Below are 26,784 nucleotides of genomic sequence, written 5' to 3'. Positions count from 1 at the left end.
CACGGTGTTCTCTCTATGGACATTTCTATGGATGGACTGCACTATTATTTGTTTTCACAGATGATGCAATATTGATTGGTTGCATATATATATATATATTTCTTTTTGAGTGATACACAGAATTGTTATTTAGTACCACTACAGTGTAAAGGTCATATATTTTATCACTGGTATCAGCGCCGCTTATATTAATTTTCTGTTTTTTGCAAATTAATAGAGGTTATTCAAAGTGCCCAAACCATGTGCGGAACGCCGTCTTCCATTCATCCCCCTCTCGTATGCGAACTAGATTATAAGCACCCCAAAGATCCAATTTTGTGAAAATGGTGGCCGTACCGAGTCGCTGGAATAATTCAGGCACAAGTGGAAGAGGGTAAAGTTTTTTTACAGTGACCTTATTAAGTTCACGGTAGTCCACACAGGGCCATAATGAGTGGTCCTTTTTTTCTACAAAGAAGATCCCCGCACCGGCAGGAGATGTGGAGGGGTGAATAAACCCCTTTTTAAGGTTGTCATCAATGTAGTCTTTCAAAGCAACAAGTTCAGATTCAGATAGAGGAAAGATCCTGCCAAAAGGAACTTCAACCCCAGGAAGGAGCTCAATTGGACAGTCATAAGCCCTATGAGGAGGAAGCATTTCTGCCCATTTTTTGCTGAAAACATCCAGAAAGTCGTGATATGCTACTGGAACGACTTGGCGGGCTTCGGACTCCAAATCGATGCACAGCAGGGGAGATTGGTCCTGATGATTCTCTTGCCAACAATGCTGAAGGCAATAGGGGGAAAGAAACTTAATTTCTTCTGTAACCCAGTTAATATGAGGGTTATGAGCTTTTAACCAAGGCATACCCAGAATGATTGGGAACAGAGGAGAAGCGATTGCATCTTGGCGTAGAAGCTCTTGATGGTTCTCGGCAATGGTGGTAGATAACGGGATGGTTTCGTGAGTAACCAATCCAGATTTAATGGTGGATCCGTCTGCCAGATGTACAGAAAGTCTCTGAGCCTTGGGTAGTAAAGGAATGTGATGTTTGGCAGCCAAAGCTAAATCTATGAAACAGCTGCAAGCTCCAGAGTCAATTATAGCGGGGGTCTGGATAGTTCCTTCTGGGAGCTGCAACAAAATGGGAAGAGCCAGATGAGCAGAGTGATTGGGTAGAGATGGAGGAGAAGCGGATGTAACTGAGAGGCACTTGCGGATCTTGACCGGGCAAGACCTCACATAATGTCCTGATCCTCCACAGTACAGGCAAAGATTTAGCTGGCGTCTGCGCTGGCGTTCTTCTGTAGTCAGAGAAGGACGGAGGAGACCAGGCTTCATGGGTTCAGATGCGTCTGATGCGGATGCTGCAGGAGCAGGTGAAGCGGGACTGAAAGAACCAGACACTCGTGGAAGCATCCATACTGGACGGGACTGGCCGGTGGCTCGTCCTGACCTACGTTCCCTTAAGCGACGGTCAATCTGGATTGACAAATATATAAGTGTCTCCAAGGTGGAGGGGACACCTGTTCGTGCTAGCTCATCCTTAAGATTATCAGAAAGGCCCATTCGGAACTGGTAACACAGGGCAGCATCGTTCCAGCTGGTGTCGGAGCTCCAGCGCCTGAATTCTGAAACATAGTCCTCCACGGCCCTGTGACCCTGCTGAAGCATGTGAAGGGCGGCTTCCGCAGTAGCGGCTTGCTGGGGGTCTTCATATAACTGAGCCATGGCTCCAAAAAAGGAGGCTAAGTCCGTCAGAGATGTGGCCTTTTGTTCACGGAGCCGGTGAGCCTAGGCCTGTGGTTCCCCCTGAAGCAAGGAAATGACAAACCTGACCTTGGTGGCTTCCAGGGAGAAGGTTCGTGGTTGTAGCGAAAAATAGAGTTTGCATGCGTTGCAGAAGGCTCTGAACTCGTTGCGTTCTCCGTGGAACTTTTCAGGAGTTGGGACTCTGAGTTCAGGTGGTAGCATAACAACTGCGGGAGCTGCTGGCATCCCAGAAGTGGAAGGTGCTTGAGCAGGAGCAGAGGCAGACAAGGTCTGTATTTGGCCTTCCAGCTGGGTATAACCCTGTTGTAAGTCCTTTACAGCTTGTGTTAATCCGGCTAGGTGTTGGCAGAGTTCCTCCATAGGAGAGGGTCCTTGCACAGGCTCAGACATGGCTGTCTGCTACTGTCACGTACAGCCTGATATGCAGAGGACGGCCTCTCTTACAATTCTGACTTGGAGCCCCTGATAGAGCTGACAGGAAGCACCGAGATGCAGAGTCGCAGGAGTGCCTGGCGGGATCGCTGAACCTGGAGCTGGATCGGAGCACTCGGCCAGGCTGTAGAGGTGTCTGTAGGAATCTCAGAGCAGTGGTAGGCAGGTAGCTGGAGCGAGTAGACAACCGGTCCCCACAGGCAGAAGTGCAGGTGCAGCAGAAGGGATGGTGGCACCCTCGAGGCTGAAGAGAAGGCAGGTACAGGCAGGCCGGGTCATACACAAATGGGCACGTCAGGAACAGAGGCTGAAGCGGAAGCGGAATCAGATTACAGGCCAGGTCGTCAGCAGACTGGCAGTGAAGTGGCAGAAGGAGCAGGCAGATGCAGAGTAGAGGACAAGCCAGGGTCGGATGCAGGCAGGAAACAGGAATGTCAGGAAGCAAGCTGGGTCACAACAGGAACAGAAGTCAGGTAGGTAATCGCAGGATACACAGGGAATGCTGTAGAGCAGACAGCACTGAGTCTGGAAACTGACTGAGTTTAAGTAGCCTGTTTGGGTGTCAAAAACTGTCACAGGGTGTGTGTGCACCAATGGCATTCTGACAGGGGCAGAGGTAACAGGTCATCTTCTTCGGCAGCCATCTTGGGTGCTAGCATTCCCTTCCTGACAGGCAGAGGTAACAGGTCATCTTCTTCGGCAGCCATCTTGGGTGCTGGCATGCCCTTCCTGACAGGCAGAGGTAACAGGTAGTCTTCTTTGGCAGCCATCTTGGGTGCTGGCATGCCCTTCCTGACATAAATTATGTCCAATTAGGGCTTTTTTTCTCAGAGAATAAGTGCAGGAACCCACCCTCCTGAGTCAACTTCCCGCACCCTCACCCCCCCAACCCCACCCCTATTCCCGCCCCCAATACAGCCATTCCTTGGGAAAGAGAAGTAAAGTGTTCTTTACCTTCTCCCTCCCTGTCCACAGCTTCCCCCCCACACACACAGGTTGCCTTTCTCTCCATGCACAGCTTACCTTCTCTTCTCAGTTCACCCCCTCCCCCCCACAGCTCCACTCCCCACCCCCCTCTCCACAGCTCACCCCCTCCTCCCTCTGGTTACCTTCTCTTCTCTCGTTCACAGTTCACCCACCCACAGCTCACCTCCCCCCCCACAGCTCACCCTCTCCGCAGTTCACCTCCCCCACACACACACAGGTTACCTTTCCCTCCATGCACAGCTTACCTTCTCTTCTCAGTTCACCCCCTCCCCCACAGCTCCACTCCCCCACAGCTCACCCCCTCCTCACTCTGGTTACCTTCTCCTCTCTCATCCACAGTTCATCCACCCACAGCTCCCCCCCCCCCCCACAGCTCACCCTCTCCACAGCTCACCTCCCCCCACAGCTCACTCTCTCCCACTTCCTCTCCACAGTTCACCTCCTCCCACAGCTCACCCTCTCTGCCTTCCTCTCAACAGTTCACCTCCCCCTCTCCACAGTCCCCCCCCCCCCCCAGCTCACCCTCTCCCCCTCTTTCTACAGCTCACCTCTCCTCCACCCACAGGTTATCTTCTCTTCTCTCGTCCACAGATCACCTCCCCCCCTCAGCTTACGCTCTCCACAGTTCATCTCCCTCCCCCCACAGCTCACCCTCTCCACAGTTCACCTTCTCTCACAGCTCCCCCTCCCCCCTTCCTCTCCACAGTTCACTCCCCCTCACAGCTCACCCTCTCCCCCCTCTCCACAGTTCACCCACCCTCCATCTACAGCCACCTCACCCCCTCCGCCCCCACATTTTACAATTCACATTACCATGCGCAGTCCCCTCCCCCCATCCACAATTCTCCTTTTAACCTCTGTCAACATGTCACCTCTGCACACCCCCCATGCACAGCTTACACTCCCAGTCCACAATCACCTCTGCACTCCCATCCACAGCCTATCCCCCCCCCCTCATTTCCACATTTCACTTCTGCGCCCCCATCTACAGCTCTAACTCTCTACAACACCCCATCTTTCACCTCTGCACTCCAAGCCCCTCCAGCACTCTTGACACTGTACACATTTCCCCTGCTCACAACTCTCACTTTGCTCAATCTAACCCCCCCCCCCCCAGCTCTGACCTCTGCAGAACATCCACAACTTCAGTCTCTACTCTCTCTGCACAACCAGCCCTCCTTCCTCCTCCTTTCCCTCCACAGCTATCTCATCTTCATTAGAGCCGTGCAGCAGACTTCCGTTCTGTCAAATCAGGCTTTTTTTTCCCCCCTCAGCTTACTGTGCAGTCTCCTCCGTGCAGCTCCGCCTGTCAGATCAGTGTAGCAAAGAACCAAGGAGGAGTTTCAGAGAGCTTCACACGGCTCCGTGTTACACTGATCTGACAGACAGCAGGCGGGGATAGCTGCCTCTGAAATCCCATCAGTCAGCTGTGGAGCACATTCCCTGGATGCCTAGTATACAGAAGTCTGTGGAGGAAGTGAATGGTATAGAAAACTTCCTCTACCGGCTTCTGTGTTATGTGACAGACTGCAGAGGAGAGGGCTGCCTGAGGTGGCGGAACTGCGTTCCGGCAGAAAAAAAGCCCTGTGTCCAATACTCATCACAGCTGGGCGAATGCTGATCACATTCATTTAATTATTATTTTTTTGAAAGCTTACACCACAAAATGTACTCAGCCAATGAAAGGTAATGACTCCATTTTTATTTTTCTACTGCTATCAATGGCCAACATGGTACAACACTTCATCCATGTCTTTGGTGATCTCTGATCTCCTTATCAACTGTTTCTTACATGATGAAGATCAGCCATGGAGTATATCTGAGGTATATATCAGGGTGTGCTTCTTCCCCACATGAGAGCTGTGATGTCCAGCAACATTCATATAGAAGACATTTCCCGCACTCAAGGCACTGATACACCTCAAGGGTTGTGTGGGATCCCTGATGTACAGGAAGACAGGACTTCAGTGAGTAACAATTCCCTCATTCAGGACAGGAATACGGCTTCTCCACTGTGTGAGATCTCTGATGTTTGTAAAGATTGGATATGTCTGAAAAACATTTCCCGCACTCAGGACAGGAATACGGCTTCTCCCCCGTGTGAGTTCTCTGATGTCTGACAAGAGCTGATTTTTGTACAAAACATTTTCCGCACTCAAAACAGGAATATGGCTTCTCACCTGTGTGCAATCTCTGATGACTATAAAGACTGGATTTATCTGAAAAACATTTTCCACACTCAGAACAGTAATATATCTTCTCGCCCGTGTGAGATCTCTGATGTCTGTAAAGATTGGAGTTCTTTGAAAAACATTTTCCGCACTCAGAACAGAAATACGGCTTTTCCCCCGTGTGAGATCTCTGATGTATGACAAGTTCTGATTTTTTAAAAAAACATTTCCCGCACTCAGTACAAGAATACAGCTTCTCACCTGTGTGAAATTTCTGATGTCTGGAATGAGAGGACTTGTTCGAAAAAGATTCCCCACACTCAGCACAGGAATACAGCTGCTCCCCCGTGTGAGATCTCCGATGTCTGTAAAAATGTGACTTTTGTGAAAAACATTTCCCGCACTCAGGACAGGAATACGGCTTCTCTCCTGTGTGAGATCTTTTATGCACATTAAGTTCAGATTTAAAATGGAAACACTTCCCGCACTCAGTACAGGAAAACCTCTTCTCTGTTGGAAGGACGGCACCGTCCCTCACAGTCTGAGGTTCCTCAGGATAAGAGGAATACGATGGTCCATCTACACTGTGTGGTGCCGGATGGACATTTGAGGTAGTCGGGTTTTCTCCTGGACTATACTGTGTGATGTCCTCATCTTCTACTTTACAGTCTGGAGACAAAGTGAGACAATCCTCTGAGGTTTTCCTCATCTCCCGTCCATCTACTAAAATAGAGATAAAAAGATTATTACTAGACATGAGCAGATTGGTTCCCCTAAACCAGGACTCCGCCCACATCAGGCAGCTTTGTCTCTGAGGATCTTACAATTCCCCCCTCAAGGCAACTAGTAAATGGGTCCTCTGATCTCCTACCAGTTCATTTCTTTATTTATGGACCTTAGTCAGAGAGTGAGGAAACAACGAGAACTGTCTTTTATAGGAGTGACAGTGATGAGGGGATTATAGGACGAGTGTCCCCACCCCCTCTATCACTCATTGCCATCTTCCCAACACAAGAAGTACTGCACTTTCTTATTTAGTCCATGATTTAGTCATGAATAACAGCGGGGCTGAGCCCCACCAGAGGTCAGAGAGTGAGGATGGGGGGAGAACAACCAAGATGAAGACTGGACTGATCCTGAAGACCACCATCATTGGGTTATTGACTCCTCCCTCATTATCACTTTCTGTTTAAGGTTTCAATGTTTGAGGATGTTATCACATTATTATCAACATGTAAATGTCTGTGCTCCAATTAAATCTTTAGATATAAAATGTCCAGCTGGTAAGAAATGGGTGTAACAAAAGAGAATACATATTATGTGTATATATAGCAGTGGGTAGAGGGGAGAGAGCAGAAGTCGGGACTATGTAATGTACAACATATTGTATTAGATACAACAGATAGGACTATATAGTTTCAGAATGATGTAATGTACAACAAAGAGTATATAGTGCAGGGATCAGGAGTATGTAATGTGCAATATAAATTATACAGTGTTCAGTGTCTGGACTCATAATATTGGTATTCAGTAATCAGTGGAAGCTTAAATATTTACATGAGACAAGTTGCAGAGGTCCCACACCGCTGCCTCCCATCACCTGAGACTGCACTCAGTGACTTGGGTCTGAGACTATACAGACATATCCTCCACCCAACACAGCCAGACAAATAACAGAACACATAACCCTGCGACAATTGCTGTCAGAGCTCTTACTAAACCTGGGTATGGGGAAGGAGGCCCAAGACACACACCCCAGGTGCCTAGGTCTAGTAACATCTATGATGAAAATCAACATTTTGCTGCCAGCTGAACCCCAGAATCTCCATAAATCCAGTCTAGATACATAAATTGTGTCTGCAACACATAGAAGTAAGATTACCTGAGAGAAATACAGGAATACATGACGGGGAACACAGTTTAGGAAAGTGATCAGGGTATTACAGGCTGATATCACCCAGTCCCCGCCCCTCTTCTGGACCAGTCAGTGAGCAGTATGGGTGGAGGAATGTATTTAGTGTTAATGACCCACCTGTGCTGATCTCTGTTGGAGTGTCCTCCTCTATAAATGTCCTCGTTATTTTATCCTGCTCCATATACGTCTCTTCTTCTTTACCCTCAACTTTTATATCTGTCAGCTCATCATCCTACACCAAGAAAATTAGAGACAATATCAACTATAAAATATAAGCTCACATAAAAAAAAATCTACACATAATCTCTACATCCCACTAACCTTGTAACAGTGAGGGATGGTGTGATCTTCCTGTGTGGAATCCCGGGAATACAGAGGACGGGGACATCTCTCTGGTGGGTTCCTGGTATTAGGTGGCTCCATCATATCCTTGTGTCCTTCTGAAAACTCCTCCGCCACTCCATACTCCTCATCCTCATAGTCTTCCTTAACAACAATATTATAATCCCCGATATTTTCACTCTGAAAGATGTCATAAAACATTAATTGTAATGTTTTATATATACATGCTTTGTATAAATCATAGCTACCAATATTTGTCAATCATCTACCTGATGATGGTGAGGGATGGTGTGACCTTCCTGTGTGGAATCCCGGGAATACAGAGGATGGGGACATCTCTCTGGTGGGTTCCTGGTATTTGGTGGCTCCATCATATCCTTGTGTCCTTCTGAAAACCCCTCCATCACTCCATACTCCTCATCCTCATCTTTATACTCTTCTTTAACAACAATATTATAATCCCCGAGATTTCCACTCTGAAAGATATCATAGAACATTAATTGTAACAAACATGCTGTGTATAAATCAGAACTACCAATAATTGTCAATCGTCTACCTGATGATGGTGAGGGATGGTGTGATCTTCCTGTGTGGAATCCCGGGAATACAGAGGACGGGGACATCTCTCTGGTGGGTTCCCATTACTGGATCCATCTGTAGGAAACACACACACTGACTGAATACATTGTTTCTATGTGTTTATCAGATGATGGGGGATCTAGGTGGACCCTCCGTACTGCTCTCTACTTTACAATAAAGTCTCCTCTTACCCGGTGATGTGAGGGGCGGCTGATTCTCCATCATGACGTCCTTGTAGAGATCCTTGTGTCCTTCTAAATACTCCCACTCCTCCATGGAGAAATAGACAGTGACATCCTGACACCTTATAGGAACCTGACACACACAATGATACAGTCACCATCCAGACACATCCCTTGTCTGTTACTGGATAATGTCCCAGAATTCCCAGCACCGCTCACCTCTCCTCCATGATCTCTCTGGTGACTTCTAGAATCTTCTTTGTATTTCTCTATTCTATCAGGGAGGGAGGTGGAGGCAATGTGATGGTCATATGATCTCCAGACTTCACAGAAGGAAATCTATAGTATAAGAACAAAAATAGTAAAATCAAATGATTTTTCCAGAATCCTCCTCCTATCCTCTCTAGTCAGATCTCCATTTTATTAAAGCTCCACTTCAAGAACCCCCACACTCTGTAGGTTAAAGGCTTGGTATAAGGAATGCCGACATCATTACATAAAATACAGAATCAACAGTTCTGCTTGGTCCGCCCACATCCTAAGACCACCGTAAAAAAGAGATGGATGGAGGGACATTGGGAGGAGGAGCTGTGAGGGTTCTGTACACAGACTCATTTCAACCGGTTGCATCACACATCTCCTAAACTGAAAGATGAACTTTGTCTTTGGGCCTTGCCAGGACACATCATATTCCTGTGATCTCCGTGTACTCCGGAGACTTTACTGATCACATTTTAGGATGAATATCTGAGACTGGGATCATTATGGAGACATTCGTTTTCAGGACATTTACTACAAATTATATTTTTCCCTCTTTCTTCCTATTTGAATCTTATAAAATAAAGACATACATATTCCAATCCGCCCTAAAAAAAAAAAAAAAACATCCCCCACCACTAATAAAAGTGGTATAATCCATTAGTATAGACTGATAAGGTGAGAAGGTGATTGGTGGGAAAAGGTGACACATCTCCAAAATTAGGAGAATGTTTCGGCCCCATAAGTGGGGAACTCTTCTGCCCCTGAAGGGGTTAATCTAGGTCTCCACACAATAAATGTGTGTATCAGCGGCGGTGCGTTCATTAGGGACGCACAGGCACCACCCCTTGGTGTAGTATGCATAGATTTACGCATTGCATGAATCTATCCCCGGGGCGCTGTAGCCACCCCCTATTCAGGCGTCCGGCCCCTTTTCAGACACCAGTCGCCTGAATTACAGCGGCGGGGGGGGGGGGTTTGTTTTTGAAGCACCTTATTAGAGCCATTGGTTCAAATATGCTTCAAAAAAGGTGAACTGCAAGTGCAAACCATTGCACTCGCAGTCCACCCAGGTGTGTTAGCAAAGCAAATATTTGCTTTGCTAACACAGAACTGTCTCTCATCCAATCAGGAGGCATGGATGTAATGATTGACTGAAGGGAGAGGCGATCCCTTGGCCGCCTAGCAGAACAGGAAGAAGACGCACAAGGAGGACACAGGAGTCATCACCACGCTACCCGTCCCACAGTTTGCCACCTGATCCGCCATCAACATGGGGTAAGTGCTGGGCAGACAGTGGGGGGGGGGGAGGGGCACAGTGGATGTATGTTATTGGCACAGAGGCTGCAATTGATGGGCACAGTTGGCTGCATTTGCTGGTCACAGTAGATGCATTTGATGGGCACAGTGGCTGCATTTAATGTTTTTGTTTCAGTATTTTTCAGAAATTTTCAGTTTGTTTGCGCCCCCCCCAAATATTTTGAGCACCAGCCGCCACTGGTGTGTATCATCATCTGCTGGAGATAAAAGACATCACAGTGACTATGGAGGAAGAGGACGGACATGACGGGGGGTTACTGGGTGTAAATAGAAAATAAGATCTTATTACCTCCTCTACTGCTTCTTCCAGCAACGTCTCCTCTCTACTTCCTCCCGACTCACCTCTCACCCGGAACTTCCTGTCTGTATCTGACATCACTTCCTGTTTTCCATAGAGACTTCCTGTCTGGGTAGACATGAGATCACCACCTTGTGGATCTCAGAGGAACTGCAGACCCGAGAAACATCTCGTAGTGTGAACACAGCCCTGTGCTGTGTGTGTATGTACTGTATATCCTTATAGATGGGTCATCTCCACTCCCACCAAGGGGGATAGAAATATATTACTACCTAGTGCAGCCTTTCTCAGCCAGGGACCCCCAAAAGCTATTGTGGATCCACTTATTAGGAGGGTGATGGAGGTCTCGTGAGCGCACAACCTGAGTGTGAGCACCAAGAGAGCACTGGGATTGGTGTTTGGGGAAGGAGGTGTTTTGTAGTCCACTACGCAGGGTTTGCTGGAGCATATACTGAGATTTGGAGGAAGAAGCTCTGGAGGTGTTGGAGACATTTATTGGTGGTGATATCATTTAATGAAGTATAAAGGAGACGTTGGGTGGACTTTGATGTTGCTTTATGGTTTATCACTAGATACTGATGAGGTGAAATGCGTTGATGATTTATCACAGATGTTTTCACATCTTTTACTTTGATAAGAGGGCAGGATTTATGGATATAAGGGGAGGGGTCATTGTATTTATCACCCATCTCCCGATGCTGGATGATACAAGAAGCTGACACTCTATAAGAAGTCTTGGGGAAAGGCTGGGGAAATAGCGAGTGGGAAAACTAGTTGAGGATTTGAATAGTAAACTCCTTCATTGTTCTCAGCTGGGAGTGTTGGGGGTTTCATTGACTTTACACAACTTCACTTCCACAAGTGATCTATAAATTCGGTGATAGATTGTGTCTGTGGCCCCAAAATTATCTTCACTGGGTTTTTTTTCGTACATTTTGTGTTTCCTAATCCATTGCACTGGTATCATGTGACATAAAAAATTGAAACTACCACCATTTTATTCTCTAATAGGGAAATGGGTGCTAATAGGCTGCAGCAGATCTGCTGAGATATAGAAAGGGAAATGGATGCTAATAGGCTGCAGGAGATCTGCTGAGATATAGAAAGGGAAATAGTTGCTAATAGGTTGCAGGCGATATGATGAGACACAGAAAGGGAAAAGTGTGTGAATAGGTTGCAGGAAATCTGCTAAGATAAATAAAGGGAAATGGGTGCTAATAGGCTGTAGGAGATCTGCTAAGGGAAAAAAACAACACAAATGGGTGCCCATAACCTGCCCACCAGAACATTATGATCACCCCTCTAATATTGAGTAGGTCCCCCTGTTGCTGCCATCAAAGCATGGACTTCACTAGACAGAGCATCACACTGCCTCCGCTGGCTTGTCTTCTTCCCATGCTTCATCCTGGTGCCATCTCTTCCCCAGGTAAGTGGCGTACACACCCACCCAATAACATGATGTAAAAGAAAATGTCATTCATCAGACCAGGCCACCTTCTTCCATTGCTCCGTGCTTCAGTTCTGACGCTCATGTGCCCATTGTGGGCACTTTTGGCTTTCAACACATCAACATCGGTGACAACTTGTTCACTTTCGGCCTAATATACCCCACTCTCTTCCAGATGCCATTGTAATGGGATAATCAATATTACTCACTTTACCTGTCAGTGGTCAGAATGTTATGGCTGATCAGTATACAGTACATACACACACAGCACAATACCGTGTTCACACTACGAGATGTTTCTTGGGGTTGCAGTTCCTCTAAACTCCACAAGGTGGTGATCTCACTTCTACCCAGACAGGAAATCTCTATGGAATACAGACAGGAAGTGATGTCAGGTACAGACAGGAAGTTCCGGGTGAGTTGGGAGGAAGTAGCGAGAAGACATTGCTGGAAGTGGCAGCAGAGGAGGTAATAAGATCTTATTTTCTATTTACACCCAGTAACCCCCCGTCATGTCCGTCCTCTTCCTCCATAGTCACTGTGATGTCTTTTATCTCCAGCAGATGATGATACATATATAGTGTGGAAACGTAGATTAACCCATTCAGGGTCAAAAGATTTCCCCACTTATGGGGCCGGAACCTTCTCTTCATTTTGGAGATAAATTCTAATAATATGATCCTCTAAACAAACCGCACTGACAATAAATAGACAAGACAATGACCATCCTGACCATACATGACCTACAAAGGACAATTATTACACTACACAGGCAGCCAATGGGCAATCATTACAATAAACAGCCAACACAATGATGGAGTGCAGGGGTCAGGAGTTAGGGTTGCCACCTGTCTGGGATTCACCCGAACAGTCCGGGTTTTGAATCGTGTGTCCGGGTTTCAGGGAGACTGAAACCCGGACACATTATTCAGACCATGCTGTGGCTCCCCAAGTAACCAGGATAGTTATTCACAAATCTGTTGCCATCTGCAGGCAGATGTCTGGGGGCAGATTCAGCAACACTAGGGGGGGAGCAGGGTGATGTCACCAAGAGCAATTTGGCCACACCCACTGTTCACTGCAGCACGCTATGTATTACTACTCTCCTTGAGGGACCAAAAGGTGTCCCAGGCTGCTAAAGTGTTCGGGTTTGGCTTGAAGAAAAGGTGGCAACCCTTTCAGGAGTATGGAGCCTAGAGCCCCTTACATTGCTGGTCAGGAGGAAGAAAACATTCCCCAGCCTTCCATAAAGAATATGTTCCATCATTGTGTCAGAGGGAGGAAAATACTGAGGGTTCTGAGGGAAGTAGAGGAGCTGAGGGGCTGTGAGGGTTTAGTAAAGCTGAAAGACTTTAGGGGTCTCTGAAGGGGTAATGTAGATAAAGGACTCTGAAACCTTCAAGGGAGTCGTCAGGCTGCAGGGCTCTGAGGGAATAGGGGGATGTAGGCCTCAGGGGACTCTGAGGGACAGATGTGGGTCTCTGGGTCTGTGATGACTCTCCCACCCCACCTGCACTTATTTTTCAGACCTTACAGAACTGGAAATCTTAACCATCTTATTGTCTCAGTGGTCACGTGATTTATTCTGGAATATCAAGTAAGATGAAGAAGGGCATTCCTTCACTTGTTGGTAAGCACTTGTTCTTAGAGGAGTTCTGTTTCAGCTGCAAATCAGTTCAGAAAGGAAAAAAAACCATCAGAGAATTGGGAATATCTGATCGGTCAGGCCAAGAGGGACCCGGGTCCTCCAAGATGCAACAAACACTAAACAGTCCAGAATAAATGTGTTCCCATGGGGGCAGAATTTCTTAAATGTACAGCAACCCTCCTATTCCCCCCTCACATCCACATCCTATTATTGTGTGACCAATACCATCCAAATAATTATTACTTTCATTTCCCAAAGATAATTGTCTACAAGGAGACCTGTATAGATCAAATGACGGCACCAATGAAGATGGAGGAGGACCGGAGTCACATGACTGAGAGGATACTAAACCTCACCCTGGAAATCATCTACCTGCTGACCGGAGAGGTGAGGAGAATTCTGGGAGGTCACATGACATCACTCTTATCTCTATTTATAAAACACAGACTTGACCAGAGAGGTGAGGAGGATTCTGGGAGGTCACATGACATCACTATTATCTCTATTTATAAAACACAGACCTGACCGGAGAGGTGAGGAGGATTCTGGGAGGTCACATGACATCACTATTATCTCTATTTATAAAACACAGACCTGACTGGAGAGGTGAGGAGAATTCTGGGATTCTAATATGATACTCCTATTGGTTCCTCAATACAGAGATTTCCTCTTCTGAAGTCAGGTGATCATATGACCATCACAGTGCCTCCATGTGACTCCCTAAAACCTGAGAGACACAACATGGAGAAGATTCTAGAAGTCACCAAGAAGATGATGGAGCTGCTGACAGGAGAGGTGAGCGGTGCTGGGAATTCTGGGACATTATCCAATAACAGACAAGGGATGTGTCTGGATGGTGACTGTATCATTGTGTGTGTCAGGTTCCTATAAGGTGTCAGGATGTCACTGTCTATTTCTCCATGGAGGAGTGGGAGTATTTAGAAGGACACAAGGATCTCTACAAGGACGTCATGATGGACAATCAGCCGCCCCTCACATCACCGGGTAAGAGGAGACTTTACTGTAAAGGAGAGAGCAGTAGGAGGGTCCACCTAGATCCCCCATCATCTGATAAACACATAGAAACAATGTATTCAGTCAGTGTGTGTGTTTCCTACAGATGGATCCAGTAATGGGAACCCACCAGAGAGATGTCCCCGTCCTCTGTATTCCCGGGATTCCACACAGGAAGATCACACCATCCCTCACCATCATCAGGTAGATGAGGAACAATCACTGATAGTATCATTAGGATCTGTACATTATCTGCATTGTTATGATTGCTTTCATTTGTATTCTTTATTCAGAGTGGAAATCTGAGAGATTCTAAAGTTGAAGTTAAAGAAGAGATAAAAGAGGAGGATGATGAGGATGGGGTGATGGAGGAGTCTGAGTATCTAAAAGAACACAAAGATCTGTACCAGGACACCATGGGGGAAACATCCAGCTACAGAAACCCACCAGAGAGATGTCCCCGTCCTCTGTATCCCCCTAGTTCTGTACAGGAGGATCACACTATTCCTCAACATTACAAGGTTGGTGGCATCTAGAACACGGACTCATCGAGGTGGTGTGTTGATTTTTTTTTTTTTTTAATGTGATGTCACAAGATAAAAGTTTATGGTCTTACAGTTGGTATTTTCAATCAATCTCCATCCCCCACCATCATCGGGTAGATGATTGACAATTATTGGTAGTTCTGATTTATACACAGCATGTTTGTTACAATAAATGTTTTATGATATATTCAGAGTGGAAACCTCAGAGATTATATTATTAAAGAGGAGGATGAGGAGTATGGAGTGATGGAGGAGTTTTCAGAAGGACATAAGGATATGATGGAGCCACCTAATACCAGGAACCCTCCAGAGAGATGTCCCCGTCCTCTGTATTCCCGGGATTCCACACAGGAAGATCACACCATCCCTCACTGTTACAAGGTTGGTGGGACAGAGTATTTAGAACATGGACTCGTGGATGCAATGAAGTTGATTTACTAAAGGCAAAAATAATGTGCACTGCAAGTGCACTTGCTCCAGAGCTTGGTAAATGAGGTGAAGCTTCACTTTGCAAAGAATCCTCCATCACATGCAAGGAAAATTAAAAAATAGCATTTTCGCTTGTACTTGATTTGGTGATAGAAATCAGGAGAGCTTTCCCTCCGATCTAGTGCAACTGCACTCGTAGTGTACAGTATATTTTTCTTTACTAAATCAAGTGTGGATTCTTTTTGGTGATGTCACAATATTAAAGCTTATGTCAGAAGTTATTGTTGATCTTTCTCTTGGTTTAGGGAGATGATCTGATAGATATAAAAGTTGACTTTAAAGTAGAAGAAAAAGAGACGTATATGAGGGATGATCGGCGGTCTGCAGAGGTGGATGGAATAACGGGGACATCAAAAATAAGCATAGGTGGGTCATTAACACTAAATACATTACATCGTTTTGATCCATTCATTATACAACTCTATGTTGTACATTACATACTCCTGGCCCCTGCACTATATACTCTATGCTGTACATTACATACTCCTCATACTATATAGTCCTATCTGTTGTATCTTATACAATATGTTGTACATTACATAGTCCCGACTTCTGCTCTCTCCCCTCTACCCACTGCTATATATATACACTTAATATGTATTCTTTTTTGTTACACCCATTTCCTACCAGCTGGACATTTTATATCTGATGATTTGATTGGAGCACAGACTTTTACATGGTGATAATAATGTGATAACATCCTCAAACTTCGGAACCTTAAACAGAAAGTGATAATGAGGGAGGAGTCAATAACACAATGATGGTGGTCTTCAGGATTAGTAATGGGCTTTATGTTCGGGTCGAACATGAGTTTGACTTGAACATTGACTGTTTGCCGCACAGCGAACAATTTGGGGTGTTCGCGGCAAATTTGAAAGTCGCGGAACACCCTTTAAAAGTCTATAGGAGAAATCAAAAGTGCTAATTTTAAAGGCTTATATGCATGGTATTGTCATAAAAAGTGTTTGGGGACCCGGGTCCTGCTCCAGGGGACATGTATCAATGCAAAAAGAAGTTTTAAATACGGCCGTTTTTTCGGGAGCAGTGATTTTAATAATGCTTAAAGTGAAACAATAAAAGTGTAATATTCCTTTAAATTTCGTACCTGGGGGGTGTCTATAGTATGCCTGTAAAGGGGCGCATGTTTCCCGTGTTTAGAACAGTCTGACAGCAAAATGACATTTCAAAGGAAAAAAGTAATTTAAAACTTCTCGCGGCTCTTAATGAATTGTCGGTCCGACAATACACATAAAAGTTCATTGATAAAAACGGCATGGGAATTCCCCACAGGGGAACCCCCGAACCAAAATAAAAAAATGCGTGGGGGTCCCCCTAAATTCCATACCAGGCCCTTCAGGTCTGGTATGGATATTAAGGGGAACCCCATGCCAAAATTTTAAAAAAATGGCGTGGGGGTCCCCCTCAAAATCCATACCAGACCCTTCAGGTTTGACAAGAGAACCCCCAGATCCCAGCCCCCCCTGTGTGAATTGGTAATGGGGTACAAATGTACCCCTACCATTTCACAAAAAAAGTGTCAAAAAGGTTAAAAAACACAAAAGACGGTTTTTGACAAGTCCTTTATTAATTTCTTCTTCCATCTTCTTTCTTCTGGTCTTCCTTCGGTGTTCTTCTTCTTCCTCCATCTTCTTCTCCATCTTCTTCTTCCTCCGCTCTTCTCGTCCCACATCTTCCTCCAGGCATCTTCTCCGTTCCGTCCACATGATCTGCCTCAGTGGGAGTCTTCCGCAGTGCGACGCTTCGGTTCTCCTGACATTTCTTATATAACAGAGGGCTGCCCTGACCCTGCCCTCCTCTGACGCACGGGGACTTCCCTGTGACTTTCCCCATGTTTTCAGAGGGGGGCAGGGTCACCCGTTTACGTAAACGGGTAACCCCGCCCCCTCTGACTTTTTTTTTTATTTTGGTGCGGGGTTCCTCCTAATATCCATACCAGACCTGAAAGGCCTGGTATGGAATTTAGGAGGATCCCCACGCATTTTTTTAAAATTTTGGTTCGGGGTTCCCCTGTGGGGAATTCCCATGCTGTTTTTATCAATGAACTTTTATGTGTATTGTCGGACTGGCAATTCATTAATAGCCGCGAGTAGTTTTAAATGGCTTTTTTTCCTTTGAAATGTCATTTTGCTGTCAGACTGTTCTAAACATGGGAAACATGCGCCACTTTACAGGCATACTATAGACACCCCCCAGGTACGAAATTTAAAGGGATATTACACTTTTATTGTTTCACTTTATTAAATTTTAAACATTATTAAAATCACTGCTCCTGAAAAAACGTCCGTTTTTAAAACTTCTTTTTGCATTGATTCATGTCCCCTGGGGCAGGACCCGGGTCCCCAAACACTTTTTATGACAATAACTTTCATATAAGCCTTTAACCACTTGCTGCCTGCCCGCCGTCATATGACGGCGGGACGGTGCAGCTGTCATCCTGGGCTGCTGTCATATGACGGCGCAGCCTTCCAGGTCCCGGTGCGCGTGCCCGGCGGCCGTGATGTCCGCCGGGCACCCGCGATTGCCCGGTAACCGAGATGGGAGGAGACCGATGGTGTGTTCCTTCTACATAGGAACACCGATCGGTCTCCTCCCCTTGTGAATCCCCTCCCCACACAGTTAGAATCACTCCCTAGCAACACATTAACCCCTACAGCGCCCCCTCCTGGTTAACCCCTTCATTGCCAGTCACATTTATACAGTAATCAATGCATTTTTATAGCACGGATCGCTGTATAAATGTGAATGGTCCCAAAAATGTGTCAAAATTGTCTGATGTGTCCGCCGCAATATCGCAGTCACAATAAAAATCACAGATCGCCGCCATTACTAGTAAAAAAAAAAAAAATAATAAAAATGCTATAAATCTATCCCCTTATTTTGTAGACGCTATAACTTTTGCGCAAACCAATAAATATACGCTTATTGTGATATTTTTTACCAAAAATATGTAGAAGAATACGTATCGGCCTAAAATGAGGAAAAAATTTGTTTAAAAAAAAAAATTTGGATACTTATTATAGCAAAAAGTAAAATATATTGTGTTTTTTCAAACTTGTCACTCTTGTTTTGTTTATAGCACAAGAAATAAAAACCGTAGGGGTGATCAAATACCACCAAAAGAAAGCTCTATTAGTGGGGAAAAATTGATAAAAATTTCATTTGGGTACAGTGTAGTATGTCCGCGCAATTTTTATTCAAAGTGCGACAGCGCTGAAAGCTGAAAATTGGCTTGGGCAGTAAGGGGGTGAAAATGCCCTGTATGGAAGTAGTTAAAATGAGCACTTTTGATTATTCATGTTCGTGTCCCATAGACTTTAACAGTGTTCGAACAAATTTTTTGCCTGTTCGCAAGTTCTGCTGTGAACTGAACCGGGGGGTGTTCGGCTCATCCCTATTCAGGATCAGTCCAGTCTTCATCTTGGTTGTTCTCTCCCCATCCTCACTCTCTGACCTCTGGTGGGGCTCAGCCCCGCTGTTATTCATGACTGAATCATGGACTAAATAAGGAAGTGCAGGACTTCTTGTGTTGGGAAGATGGCAATGAGTGATAGAGGGGGTGGGGACACTCATCCTATAATCCTCTCATCACTGTCACTCCTATAAAAGACAGTTCTCGTTGTTTCCTCACTCTCTGACTAAGGTCCATGAATAAAGAAATGAACTGGTAGGAGATCAGAGGACCCATTTACTAGTTACCTTGAGGGTGGAATTGTAAGATCCTCAGAGACAAAGCTGCCTGATGTGGGCGGAGTTGTGGTTTAGGGGAACCAATCTGCTTATGTCTAGTAATAATCTTTTTATCTATATTTTAGTAGATGGACGAGAGATGAGGAAAACCTCAGAGGATTGTCTCACTTTGTCTCCAGACCTTAAAGTAGAAGATGAGGACATCACACAGTATAGTCCAGGAGAAAACCCGACTACCTCAAATGTCCATCCGGCACCACACAGTGTAGATGGACCATCGTATTCCTCTTATCCTGAGGAACCTCAGACTGTGAGGGACGGTGCCGTCCTTCCAACAGATAAGAGGTTTTCCTGTACTGAGTGTGGGAAGTGTTTCCGCTCCAAATCCAATTTTAATGTGCATAAAAGAACTCACACAGGTGAAAAGCCGTATTCCTGCCCTGACTGTGGGAAATTGTTTTCCCGAAAGTCCAATCTTCAAATACATCAGAGGCTCCACACAGGTGAGAAGCCATATTCCTGTCTTGAGTGTGGGAAATATTTTTCAGTCAAGTCCCATCTTGACATACACAGGAGGTTTCACACAGGGGAGAAGCCGTATTACTGTCCTGAGTGCGGGAAATGTTTTTCAGTAAAGTCCCATCTTGACATACATAGGAGGTTTCACACGGGGGAGAAGCCATATTCCTGTCCTGTGTGCTGGAAATGTTTTTCAGACAAGTCCAATCTTTCAGCACATCAGAGATCTCATACAGGGGAGAAGCCGTATCCCTGTCCTGAGTGCGGGAAATGCTTTTCATTCAAAGCCAGTCTTTACACACATCAGAGATTGCACACGGAGGAGAAGCCGTATTCCTGTCCTGATTGCGGGAAATGTTTTTTAGTGAAGTCCAGTCTTTACACGCATCAGAGATCTCACGCAGTGGAGAAGCCGTATTCCTGTCCTGAGTGAGGGAATTGATCCTCACTGAAGTCCTGTCTTCCTGTGCATCTGGGATCCAACACAACCCTTGAGGTGTATTAGTGCCTTGAGTGTGGGAAATGTCTTCTATATGAATGTTGCTGGACATCACAGCTCTCATGTGGGGAAGAAGCACACCCTGATATACACCTCAGATATACTCCATGGCTGATCTTCATCATGTAAGAGACAGTTCATAAGGAGATCAGAGATCACCAAAGACATGGATGAAGTGTTGTACTGTGTTGGCCATTGATAGCAGTATAAAAATAAAAATGGAGTCATTACCTTTCATTAACAAAAAATAATAAATGCAGCGCTAAATAAAATATAAAAAGATTTAAAAAGATTTTTAGTGTAAAGAGGGGTGAGTGACCACCCTAAATATATTTGTAATGTGTGTATTCACCAAATATGTGTATAGTGATAATTAAAAACCACAAATCACATAAATGCACAAATTCCAGTTGTTAGGAACAATGTCCATAGTGTAGTATAAACTCATTGACAAAAGCACTGTGATGTACATAACGGATGAAAAACATATGTGGATTCTTAGATCAAGTGGATAATCTTCATGCATTCGGACTCCATACAAAAATGAAGGTGTAAATGCGCTTACCAGACGGGATGGACACTCTCACCATACGGCGGGGTGTCATACAGGCTTATGGATCTATCGATCCTAGGAATGTTTGCTGGAAGGTGCTGGTGATGGATACCAGTGAACACATCCGAGGCGGCCTTGGAAACGGAATGATTTTTAAATCCTCAGATGGATGGATGGATGGATTCCCCTCTTGCAGCACACAGAGGACTGAAAAGTGCAGCTCTCGCCACGTCAGACGGGATCCATGTAAGGAAAAAAAGAATCTCCACATGGTGCATGAACCAGCAAAAAAGGTTTATTGGAAACCATCAAAGACAAAACGAATGCTTCACAAACGTCAGATAAAATTAGTGATCACAAATCAGGTAAAAAAAATTTCTTTCGCATGGTAACAGGGTAACGGCTTCAGCAACAATGGTTTGTAGCAAGAGATATAAAAATAAACCGCCCCTGAATCTCTCTTACTCCACTGCGCCAAAGAAAAGTGCAAAGCTGTATAAAAGATGTGTAAATGAATACGAAATGCGTGTACATACACAGTGGAGTAAGAGAGATTCAGGGGCGGTTTATTTTTATATCTCTTGCTACAAACCATTGTCTATTTATTTACCACCTGCAGCCATGGATGCCATTAATTGTCTGTCTAACAGACGGATAATCCCGGAAGATATCTTCTCCGTTAATCAGATAATCACTGATGGCGAGGAAGATGTCCCGGGATCTCTAAAGAATTTGGAAAAACTTTTGGAGAAACAAGTTAAAACTTGGTGGGATATTTTCACGTTTGAACATTAAAGTGGTGTTCCTGCCAAAATTATACTTTTAAAATAAAAATACCCCTATAATACACAAGCTTAATGTATTCTAGTAAAGTTAGTCTGTAAACTAAGATCTGTTTTGTTCGTTTATAGCAGTAGTTTGTTATTTTATAAACTTACAGCAGGCCGTGGCCATCTTAAGTGTGGGCATCTGAAGCCAGACTGTATTTCTTCCTGGATCTCATCCTTGCAGATCTCGCACATGCTCAGTGCAGCACAAGCAGTGAAATAGGTTTCAGGTCAGGTTTCCATAGCAATGGCAGTGTCAGAGGAAGTTGCCACCCCTTCCCAGAAGGCATTGCAAACAGGAAATGATGCGATGGGCCGCGGCCAGGGAGGAGGAAGTGAAAAATGAATACAGCAGATATACAGTAGGTGCTGAGAAAAAATTTTTTAAAATATCCAATTCGTTTGTAGTGCACAGTTTAGTGAGGGATGCTGAAGAGTTGTAAAAGTGGGTGGAACTCCACTTTAAGCAAAGGAGAATGTCATTTTTAGTAGCCTGAGATGGGAGGTATCCCCTCAGGATGGTCGTATTGAATAAGTATATGGATGAATGGCTTGAAGTGATTTCTATTCATTGACCACTGATGATATAATATTTTACCCTTTTTTAGACTCACTTGCAGTCATCCATATTTTTTATTAATAGGATCAGATTGTGTTTCAGTCATTGTTTGTCCTATGCAGCTGTATGATAGTATCATGACTAATATATATATAGCTTATATTTTAAACTAGACAAATTCATTATCTCCTGTTGAAATGTTTCTTTTAATTTAATAATATTTTTTCATTTTTATTGGTTGCTTTTCCACATTAGCACTGTAACTAGTGGTGGATTATAAGTTAGGATATGTCATATGTCATCTTGGTAATGCTGGACGCAGCATTCTAACTACACACCGTAAAAATGTTTGTGATCCACTAATTTATTCAGTGTTTGTACCTGTGCTTCACGGTCAGGGGGGCACTAAGTGTGAGCATGTGCAGAGCAGGAGGTCACATGACTGATGATGATCACATGACTGATCATGGGTAGTATATAAGGATTGATGAACCGTCCGTGTAGCCAATCCCATTTGAAGAAGTCTTTTCGACGAAACATGTCTTGGGCATGGTTACACGGCATTCCATCGCACTGACATTAGACGCCGCTGTCTGGAGAGGACTACACCGATCGGATGGCTGGGCCTTAGAAGGTTGGGTGAGAGATACACCAGATCACACTTCAGGGTGACCCCACAATAGGGATAAAACTTTTTCGCAGAAGAGAGTTTAATAAGACTCGTGGCCACTCATTACAATTAGAAGAAAAGAGGTTTAACCTTAAACTACGTAGAGGGTTCTTTACTGTAAGAGCGGTAAGGATGTGGAATTCCCTTCCACAGGCGGTGGTCTCAGCGGGGAGCATTGATAGCTTTAAGAAACTATTAGATAATCACCTGAACGACCGCAACATACAGGGATATGTAATGTAATACTGACACATAATCACACACATAGGTTGGACTTGATGGACTTGTGTCTTTTTTTCAACCTCACCTACTATGTAACCATGTAAGGTCCGCTGTGATCGCGGTGCACCGTTGGATCATCGATCCTGTTGCTTGCTGTGGATTTTTTTAAAAGGCTTTTATGTTTCAGTTTAAAAGTGAGTGTAACCATTGAAGTGTGTTTGGAGTGATTTTAATAAATCTGTCAAAATGGTATCACGCTATGTGGAGCACTTTATTCATTTTTTCACATATGGAGCTGGCTTGATTGGAGTCACGGTTCATCACATGCAACCCAGGTGTGGTTCAATTGCTGTTTTGCCAAACACAAGAGTGGGAGGCTATACAATCTGGTGAGTGCGCTCTTCAGAGGGAGTGGTGTCACATCACGGTGGTGTGGTGGAAGAGTAGAAGATTTTTCACACAAGAAGATTGAAAAACAACTGTTGAGCTTGATCATTCATCTCTTGTCATTAATTATCTATAGTGACACTTTTCACTGGGTGTTAAAGAATTTTTTTCATGATAAAAATTAATTTTTTTTCTTGACACTATTATTATTATGTTTATGTATAAGTAGAGAGTCATAGGCATTATGCTGCTCTGACCCATTATTGTACACAATTTATATTAGCGCCGCTGTCTCTATCTGTACACGTGTGAGAGGTAAAGTTTTGGGATTCTGATCAATTCGCCTATGTTACGCCCCTTGTTACCATAACACTACATTTGTAATATTAATGTGATACCTACATAACCACATGTATAAAAGCCTTTAGATGCGTCAAATAAAACAGAACAGTTATTTTGGAATAATCTTTTTGTGTCTGTTCCCTAATGCAGTAGTTATTATTAATTTGGAACCACTAATCAATATGAGGATAGGAGTTGCCTATCTATAAAATTTCCAGAACAGATGGCGAGCCAGGCAGGAGGGAATTTACTGGTGACCCTGAGAATCTGAAACTAGGCCCTTGAGAGGATCTGAGCATTTCTGATAATCAGCCGGCTGAGGTAGGCCCTGATTACATTTGAGTTATCAGACTTTCTTGATTGGTAAGGCATTTTTGGGATTTTTACTCCCCTTAATCAAACTGTATTGATTGGTGGTTATATGTTATGTCGTCACTGTCTACTGTCCATCCGAGTGTTATAGGTAAGAAAGGGAAGAATAATGCTGTTCACAGGTTATATGAAGTACACATCTGCTGTAACAGTAGTTCAGAGGCACGAGGGTATAGGCACAAGTAGAGAAGAGAAAAAGACTGACCAGTCATTATGGGCATTGAATAAAAATTGTAATAAAAACATATTTGCCGTTCTGGAACTTCCCTCCAACCACTTTGCATATTGCTTTATATATACTGTGATTCTGTACTTGCCAAATATGCTGCAGAAATCTCCCTTCACTAAGTCTGGCTGCAACCATTTTAACTGTGGGCAGCTGAAGCTGCTGCCTGTTCACTTTCTGGATTTACACAGAGGCACACCTCCAGCTCTGCAGCTCTCATTGGCTTTCTTATGACTCATCCCCCCCCCCTCGCTTCCTGTCAAACTCTCACAAGAGTGAGAGAGAGAGCTGGGCATGATATCATAAGCCTAGGCTAATGACCATAGAAGAAACAGGAAGTGGGCTGTATAAGGTATTAACTGGCAGAAAAAAAAAAGTTTTACTATCCAAAGTTAAAACAACAAGGTTAGAACATTTAATAGATGGAAAGTTAAACTGAGGGTCCGCTTTGAGCAGGGAAATATTGAAGAGAGTTAAAAGAAAGTGAGAGAATGATATGCATGTGTTGTGTACAAATGGGAAAAACGTAAGCGATTTTAGAGAGATAATCGTGTATGTGTGTGAATGCTGGAACCGTTAGTTCTACATCTTGTGTGTGTGTCATGTTAGCTCTGTGCATGACCCCCTCCTTTGCCCCCCTCCCGTTTCTCTTTCTCATGAAAGAATGTACTGGAGGAGACATTAGTGATAACTGGCAAGGACACCTATGATATGACTACACGTATACCATAACAATATGTTCCGGGTTAATTTATCTAATAAACCGTGTGATCATGGTTATTTTGAATCTTTTTTCCAAACATGGTAAAATGAAGGTTATATTTAAACGTGTACATAGTATAAATTTTACAAAAAAAAGAAAAAATTAGATATTAAACCTCTTGCCGACCAGCCGCCATCATTATACTGCGGCTGGTCGGCACAATCCCGTGAACCGTCGTAGCTGTACGTCGGTCCCTTTAAGCAGGATAGCAGATGCTGCACTGCCAGGGTGCCAATGCGCATGGCCGGCGGTCACGATGACCGCCGGCCACGTGTGATCACGTGCACAAGAGACAGAACAGGGACGTGTGTGTGTAAACACACAAATCCTGTTCTGTTGTTCTGTGAGGAGCGGAGGCAGATGCAGGGGACAGGAGAGTGTAATGTACAGAATGCAGAGGACAGGAGTATGTAATGTACAGAATGCAGGGGATAGGAGTGTGTAATGTACAGAATGCAGGGGATAGGAGTGTGTAATGTACAGAATGCAGGGGATAGGAGTGTGTAATGTACAGAATGCAGGGGACAGGAGTGTGTAATGTACAGAATGCAGGGGATAGGAGTGTGTAATGTACAGAATGCAGGGGATAGGAGTGTGTAATGTACAGAATGCAGGGGACAGGAGTGTGTAACGCACAGAATGAGGGGATAGGAGTGAGTAATGCACAGAATGCAGAGGACAGGAGTGTGTAATGCGCAGAATGCAGAGGACAGGAGTGTGTAATGCACAGAATGCAGGGGACAGGAGTGTGTAATGTACAGAATACAGGGGTCAGAAGTGTGTAATTTACAGAATGCAGGGGTCAGGAGTGTGTAATGTACAGAATGCAGGGGTCAGGAGTGTGTAATGTACAGAATGCAGGGGACACGAGTGTGTAATTTAAAGAATGCAGGGGTCAGGAGTGTGTAATGTACAGAATGCAGGGGTCAGGAGTGTGTAATGTACAGAATGCAAGGGACAGGAGTGTATAATTTACAGAATGCAGGGGACAGGAGTGTGTAATTTATAGAATGCAGGGGGCAGGAGTGTGTAATTTACTTAATGCAGGGGGCAGGAGTGTGTAATGTACAGAATGCAGGGGTCAGGAGTGTGTAATGTACAGAATGCAGGGGTCAGGAGTGCGTAATGTACAGAATGCAGGGGACAGGAGTGTGTAATTTACAGAATGCAGGGGTCAGGAGTGTGTAATGTACAGAATGCAGGGTTCAGAAGTGTGTAATGTGCAGAATGCAGGGGACAGGAGTGTGTAATTTACAGAATGCAGGGGGCAGGAGTGTGTAATTTACAGAATTCAGGGGGCAGGAGTGTGTAATGTACAGAATGCAGGGGTCAGGAGTGTGTAATGTACAGAATGCAGGACACAGGAGTGTATAATTTACAGAATGCAGGGGACTGGAGTGTGATATGCACAGATTGCAGGGGACAGGAGTGTGTAATGCACAGTAAGAGTCAGGTGTACAAAACAAAAAGAGTGCAGGAGTCAGGGGTGTGTAATACACAGTGTAGGGGTAAGGAGAGTGCAACAACCCCCCTCTCCCCGAAGCAATACTCTCCTCCACTTTACCACTCCTCTCCAACAAGAAAAAAAGTACCAATTCACAAATCCCCTCTCCACCTCCCAGTGCAAATCCCCTCTCACAACACGAAGTTCCCCCTCACACCAACAATCCTCCTTCCCCCCTGTACCCCTCTCAGAATAAATAATCTTCCACCCCCCAAATCCTCCATCCCAGCACAACCCCAACCCCTCAATTTTA

General features: G+C 44.7%; 3 protein-coding genes across 3 annotated transcripts in view; 2 read left to right on the top strand and 1 right to left on the bottom strand.

The window, feature by feature from the left end:
* The window catches only part of LOC141121808 (uncharacterized), a 79,539-nt gene extending 69,236 nt beyond the window's left edge, over positions 1–10,303 (bottom strand). The window contains exons 1-8 of the mRNA XM_073611528.1: positions 10,229–10,303; positions 8,581–8,700; positions 8,371–8,494; positions 8,157–8,254; positions 7,870–8,076; positions 7,580–7,780; positions 7,376–7,490; positions 5,175–6,066 (exon numbers count right to left, since the gene is read on the bottom strand). Coding sequence (XP_073467629.1) covers positions 5,175–6,066; positions 7,376–7,490; positions 7,580–7,780; positions 7,870–8,076; positions 8,157–8,254; positions 8,371–8,455 — 1,598 coding nt within the window. The 5' untranslated portion in view covers positions 8,456–8,494; positions 8,581–8,700; positions 10,229–10,303. The remainder of the gene's footprint in view (positions 1–5,174; positions 6,067–7,375; positions 7,491–7,579; positions 7,781–7,869; positions 8,077–8,156; positions 8,255–8,370; positions 8,495–8,580; positions 8,701–10,228) is intronic.
* LOC141121791 (uncharacterized) overlaps positions 1–26,784 on the top strand; it is a 428,955-nt gene that overhangs the window by 226,967 nt on the left and 175,204 nt on the right. Inside the window, exon 9 of the mRNA XM_073611510.1 lies at positions 19,214–20,031. Within this exon, the coding sequence (XP_073467611.1) occupies positions 19,214–20,031 (818 nt within the window). The remainder of the gene's footprint in view (positions 1–19,213; positions 20,032–26,784) is intronic.
* LOC141121807 (uncharacterized) lies at positions 12,060–15,111 on the top strand. Its single transcript, XM_073611527.1, has 6 exons — positions 12,060–12,152; positions 13,591–13,719; positions 13,993–14,127; positions 14,214–14,337; positions 14,453–14,550; positions 14,640–15,111. Exons 2-6 carry the CDS (start codon positions 13,624–13,626, stop codon positions 14,880–14,882), a joined length of 696 nt encoding a protein of 231 aa, XP_073467628.1. The 5' UTR covers positions 12,060–12,152; positions 13,591–13,623; the 3' UTR covers positions 14,883–15,111.

This window comes from Aquarana catesbeiana, unplaced genomic scaffold, assembly GCF_042186555.1.
Source record: "Aquarana catesbeiana isolate 2022-GZ unplaced genomic scaffold, ASM4218655v1 unanchor232, whole genome shotgun sequence".
Classification (NCBI taxonomy): domain Eukaryota; kingdom Metazoa; phylum Chordata; class Amphibia; order Anura; family Ranidae; genus Aquarana; species Aquarana catesbeiana.
Note: the sequence above shows the minus strand (reverse complement) of the source record. Positions and strands in the feature narration are given on the sequence as shown.